A 6,471-nucleotide genomic window follows, 5' to 3' on the forward strand; every position below is an offset into this window, starting at 1 on the left:
TTCTGTGGACTTTCCAACATGAGTTTTGGGTTTTCTGTTCAGTTTCAAAGTCAGCGTGAATTAGTATGTGTGGACTGTTTTTCGCAGAGGCGTGGGGCTCGAATCACATGACCTGACTCCAGTCAGGCTCACGTCACAAATTTAAGGGCTTGAGCCTTCAGACCTGCTTGTGATTTGCATGTGTGACTTATTTCCACCTCTTGTTTCAGTCTTTTAAGTTGGCCGTGACAGTTTAACCCTCGTATTGTCTTCCCATCTGCTCTGCACCTTTTGTCTTCCCGGGTCAAAATTGACCCGGTCTGGTTTGACTGCTTGTAAAGTATGAAGTATAAAATAATCATCAAATTCTGTGTTGAACCTTTTCAGTCAACTTGTTTCCAACACATCAACATATATTTTTCACTTATTTTTGTAATGTATGATATAATAGATGTAATTTATAAAAAATTATACTTCATTTTTTATTTAAAAAAAACCAGAAATTCTGATTATTTTGACTTTGGTTTTGATCTGAGGCACATAAATTAATGTATTATCACAGACTGGCACATGTCAAAGTTTAGTCAGGACATTGTTTTGAAATAATGTAAAAAATTTTAATGGCAGCAAATAGTCACACCTGACCCGGTGTGGTTTGACTGTTTATGAAGCATGAAGTATAAATGTGTGTGTGTGTGTGTGTGTGTGTGTGTGTGTGTGTGTGTGTGTGTGTGTGTGTGTGTGTTTATTGTACTGGAAAGCACAATAGTATGATCCATTAAACCACTTATTTACTCAAATTTGACCGGGAAGACCACAGATGCTATAAATTTTAATAAAACACACAGAATTCAAAGAATATAGTCATAATTAACTACTATTAATTAACTTAATTTACTTGCAAAGAGCATAGTATGGAACCATCCAGGTCATTTTCAAGCAATTATATGAGAGAAAACCATAGTTATGATATGCAAACACTTGAAAACGGGTCAAAATTGACCCGAAGACAACAGAAGGGTTAAACGTTTTATGAGCTTTTATTTAGCTTCTCGTGCATCAGGAAAAGACTGAGTAGTCTTTATCCAAACTTTTCTTCTCCTCCAGCGGCACAATAAAAGCGTGAAGACATAAACATCAATGACATTACAATCGTTTATTCACTTGGTGGTCGTTGCAGTGTAATCCATGAATCAATAAATAAAACACTGAAATAAAAGTGCAGTTTCACAGCGGGGAGGGGGAGCATAACTGGGGTGTTATCAGAAGGAAACGATGTGCAGTGTGTTACATGTTTTATTGCTCACACTGACTCAGTGTGTCTGCCAAAGTGGAGAGCAGTAATGTGAATGAAATGTGTCAGAAACAATCGGGGCACACAGTGTGTAAGATGCTAAATCTCATGACAGAGTTTCTATGAAGAGGGACAAGAAACCCACATTTATCAATGTGAAAACAATGTCTGCACTCAGACTTTCCTAAGATCCCAGACAAGCATCATCTTCATCTGATCCAGTTAACGCTCTCTGGATTGTCATATTTCTTCAGCAGCTCTAAGCAGGTTTCTATGATTTCTTAACGAGTTTGTTGCCCTCCTGCCGCTGTTGAGAGCGCTGCGCCAAAGCTCAAGAGGCACCTTTTGTCAGCAGGCATGAGCCATCTCCATGGAAACGTTATTAGCCATCCTTTGCCTGAGGTGGTTGGCAAAGTCCACCTGAGTCTGAGAGAGCACTTTGTTTATGATTGTCTTCGGGATCCAGCCCTGCAGACGACAGAGACGAACACGACGTGAGACTTTTCAGTTCTTGAACACATTTTGATGCAAATCATGTGAAAAAGACAACGCAGCCATCTACCTTTAGATCTATATTTAGTAACCAGGTGAACTTTGTCTTATTTGGGTCCTCAGCACAGGGCTTCATGACTATACAGGTCGGTCCGTTCTCCGCTCTGAAACATGTAATGATCAATATATCAATTTGAAAGGCATCAGGCATTTATAAGTAGCTGATAAAGAGCCAGTATGCGACTAACATGCATGCTAATGAGCAACTAGTTAAGTAAATATGTGTGCCTTAATATAAAGTGTTATCCACCTGTTTATTCCTTAAATAAATGCATGCACATATCACAGCAGTGAATAAGTGAATTACTCCCCCTTGACTCACCTGACCACGCCCCTCTGCTCGGGCATTTTCGGGTGCTGGGTGGACATTCCAGCCAGGAAGCAGGTGGAGCCCCGGCGCTTGGCACAGCGGACGCTGACAAAGTCCCTTGGTCCCACCACATTGCCGGGTGTCTCTGCAGACACCTCATGGGTCACCATTGTTTCATCGCCGATCTTCTGAAGGATCTGTGGCATCCCGAAATTCAGTCAATGTTCTAGTCAATGTGCTTCTATTTGTCTCTTTCTGTTAAGTCGCCTCCTCCCTCCCTTACCTTGACCTGCTTGACGTTAGGGTTCCACTCCCCCATTCGCTCCATATTTCCCACCAGCTCTTCGTAAAGATTGTCAGGATGTTGCTCCAACATCACTTCCAGCTTGAACACCTTCCCGATGTCAGGCAACATCTTACTCAGGACTCTGTCTCCGTTTACCTGGGGAGGGTTTAAAAAAGCACCGGAAGTCTTCACATATTTCCTGTCACTTTTGATAAAATACACAGTGAATAACGTCACATTGTGTCATCAGAACTGTAAATAGTGACAGCCACACCTTTAATCACCAGTCTGAGGTGGCAGCAGCTGCAGCTTCTGAGTTAATGAACACTTCAGTGAAATGCTTTTCTATTCTGCGTGTCCTGTCATACTCACAGCCACAGTTTCAATGGTCCAGCCGTCCTGTTCACTGAGGATGCTGATGGCCTTCTGCAGGGCATCCTCGCCCTGTTTCACATAAGACATCTCCTCCTCGCTGTACCCCTGCTCCTCTTTAATCCTGGAACCTACACACGAGGAGCACAGGCGGTAAAAATATCAGTCAACTTCCACGATCATGCTTCTGTAGTTTTAGGACAGATGTTGATGCAGTTTTAGCTAATATATCCAGTCTATCATCTGTCTATCTGTGTGGTATTACACTAACTCAAATCACATGCAACTCACTGAGGAGGGAGCTCCGCCGGCGGACCTGGCTGATCCAGTTACTGGGGCCCGGACCTGCCAGTCTGTTTAGCTCGTGGTGAATGGCCACCATGGCATTCTTCCTCAAACCTGGGAGATAGAGACAAAAAGCACACAATTACTTCCTGCAAGTTACTGCAATTCTTAATTCATTCATTACAAATACAGCATATCAAATAAAGGAAATAACAAGAAAAGAAAAATGACAGGAAAAGTCTTTGATTTATCCTGTTTTCGTTGGCTGATTCAGCCGCTCCATGCAGAACTCCCCTTAGAAAATGTGCATTTTTGAGCATACAGTAAAACCAGATATCTAGGCCAAGAGGCTGAGTCTAAACAGGATCCTCTCACTCACCTGTCATGTTCCTCATATGCCGGTAGGAGATGCCAGCACACAGCTTGAATGTTGCAGGCAGCATTTTGGGTTACAGGAGCTTCAAGAGAACTGGAAAACTGTAAAAGCGAGTAGATCTCAAAGAAGTGGACGAGTGGCTGATCTCGAGAGTACTTGGATTTCTGTCTGTAGACTTTTGCATGTGCTGTATATATAAGAGCGATGCCCACAAGGCCGCAGTGCTATCACCACGTAGATAAACACACACACACACACACACACACATCACCTCGCCGTTCCAACGGCCATGTCGCCAAGGTTGCCTGGCGGACACGACGAGCATGTCTCAGACTCACCGTGTCAGATAACGTCCAGTGCCCAGGCCCACTGCATTGCTCACACACACACACACACACACACACACACACACACACACACACACACACACACACACACACACAATCTCATACCAGTGGGTGACATAGGAGAGAGTAGCCTCTCTTCAATGGTGAGAGCTCAGAGGAGAGGTCAGTGGGAGAGACCCTGAGTGACTCATCCATCCCTTCATGGTCCATTACAGCCTAAACACTGACTGGAATTTGAGGGCAAAAAAATTCCACTCAGCCAGGCTTGGTATGAGCTAAAAGCATATATCTGCAGCCATTAACCCTAATATTCTGTTTGGGGTCCTGAGAATCTCGGCCCTCTTGAACAGCTCAAGAAACACACTTAATAAAATACTACAGAAACGGAGACGTTGCTTCTGCTCAGAGTCTCGGAGACTGTGAAAAAATGACGGAAACAGTAAATAAGATGAATTTTTATTTGATTATCATCAGCTAATAAGACTGTTTATAAGGGTTTGTTCATCAAAGGTCTAACAGGGAGTCTAATTGACCCCAAATACAGGTGTAGACTAACATGCTGTACTTCTCTTTGTCAGTGAATCACCTTTTAGCAAACAAGAGGAACATTTGCACCCACATAAGATATAAAACGTGAAATATTTTGTGATTGCTGTAATTTATCACCTTCAGTAAACGTGCAAGTCCAGTTTGTGTCAAAGGGAGCAGCTACAGGTCAGTACAGATGCTGCAATTATTAGTATTTTGCACATATACAACAGGAGGTTCTGTGGGAGCCCAGGCATTAGGGAAGTAAAGCTAATATCAACAAAACACAGAGGTTAGATGTGAAGCTACAGCATTTAGGAGCAAGGCGTAACCTTGAGGTAACATTAATTACACAACAGTGTGGGACTTTGCTCAAAGGAAGGAGCAGGAGGGGGTAACATGTTTTGTTCAAGGGCGTTTAGAATGGAAACATGATTGTTGACGGATGAAGAATTATAATTTTGTTGTTAACATTATTATTTTTACATCTATTTTTGTGCCACAGAGGATACAGACAACAGGGCAGTGCAGTAAACAGTCATGTGCAGTAAACAGTCATGTGCAGTAAACAGTCATGTGCAGTAACCTCCCCTGCCAAAGTGAAGATTAAACAAAACTGCTCTGTGAGGGTTTGATATCGTTCAGAATCAGCCCTGTCAGTATTTCCAAGGCGGTTTGACTTGTCAGACACATCACGTTTCATAACACCAGCATCGAGCATCAGCTCCGTGACTCCGCTTCAGCTCTTCTGTCAGTGAGACTGAATCACACTCTGGAGGTTTTTCCAGAAGGCGAATGGCACCGCGCTCTGTTAATAACATGTTTTATCAAGCCGCTCACATGTTTTGACAACCTTGCTTACTTTGTCCAAGCAAAATCCAAACTATCTAACAGCAATATTGCCTCAGCGAGCTGCACGTCAAACGTGCGCTCAGAGTCAACAATGCATAAGACCGCAGGAATGGAAACCTGTCACGAGAGCAGCAGGCCATCTGATTAGTGAACAGGACTGTGCTCAGAGAAAACAGGAACAGATTAATAAATCCTGAGGACAGACTGAAGTCGCCTTAACCCGCAACCTTGCGTCCCTGCGGCTGCATGGCAGGAATTATCCATCAGTCCCTCACCCTTCTGCAGGCTGAGCCCTCTCATTTTATATGGGAACACGCAGGCCTAGAACTGTTGGAGCCATCACTCAGCCCCAGTGGACAGTCCAGACCATGACGATGACGCTGGGCCACTTTTTGAATTTTTCCTCTTTTAGTCACATTTCATATATATATATATATATATATATATATATATATATATACACACACACACATATATATATACATACATATATACACGTGTATATATATATATAAGTATATATATATATACATACATATATATACACACACACACATATATATGTATATATATAAATATATACATATATAAATATATACGTATATATAGTTGTTAAGCTAATTCTTTTTGCGCTACCGTTTACATTTGCACTATTACATTCTCAATGTGTCATTGTTTAGATTGTACAGTTTTTACTTAGTTTGTACAGTCTTTATTTAGATTGTACAGTCTTTATTTATCTCTTTTTTAATATATGTCCTGTCACAAAGGGTTGAAGAGTAATGCAATTTCGATTCTCTGTTTGTCCTGTACATACTGCAGAATTGACAATAAAGCTGACTTTGACTTTGACTTTGATATATGTATGTATATATATATATATATACATATATATGTATGTATATACATATACATACATATACACACACACATATATATATACACATATATATATATACATCGTGCATTTTGTTCCACGTCAGGATCACACTGCCTAAGGATTTCTTCATTGTCAGTATGCAGAGGACTGAACTAAAAAACCTCCTTTATATGAAATCTGTCATATACTTAAAGCACAGTCATGATTGTAGGAGGGTTATGGTGACAGTCATTGTTTTCCGAAGACTTGAAAATAATCAGAATAATTTTTCTCCACCAGGCATCAGTATAAGATACGTACCTATATGATATATAATATGGGACATGTGAGGATATATTGTATTGCTGGTTCATAATCTCTCATTAAATAATATGTTAAATTGTCATATTATTACAGTATTGCAATGTAGC

General features: G+C 41.1%; 1 protein-coding gene across 1 annotated transcript; it reads right to left on the reverse strand.

Annotated features, from left to right (window-relative positions):
- Positions 1–1,621: 1,621 nt before the first annotated feature.
- On the reverse strand, positions 1,622–3,521 carry star (steroidogenic acute regulatory protein). The gene is made up of 7 exons (XM_041936871.1): positions 3,458–3,521; positions 3,085–3,192; positions 2,794–2,924; positions 2,419–2,577; positions 2,148–2,332; positions 1,836–1,929; positions 1,622–1,741 (listed from the first exon to the last, which is right to left on the reverse strand). The coding sequence occupies exons 1-7, from the start codon at positions 3,519–3,521 to the stop codon at positions 1,622–1,624; spliced, it is 861 nt and encodes a 286-aa protein (XP_041792805.1).
- Positions 3,522–6,471: the final 2,950 nt, after the last annotated feature.

Source organism: Chelmon rostratus, chromosome 5 (genome assembly GCF_017976325.1).
Source record: "Chelmon rostratus isolate fCheRos1 chromosome 5, fCheRos1.pri, whole genome shotgun sequence".
In the NCBI taxonomy this organism is placed as follows: domain Eukaryota; kingdom Metazoa; phylum Chordata; class Actinopteri; order Chaetodontiformes; family Chaetodontidae; genus Chelmon; species Chelmon rostratus.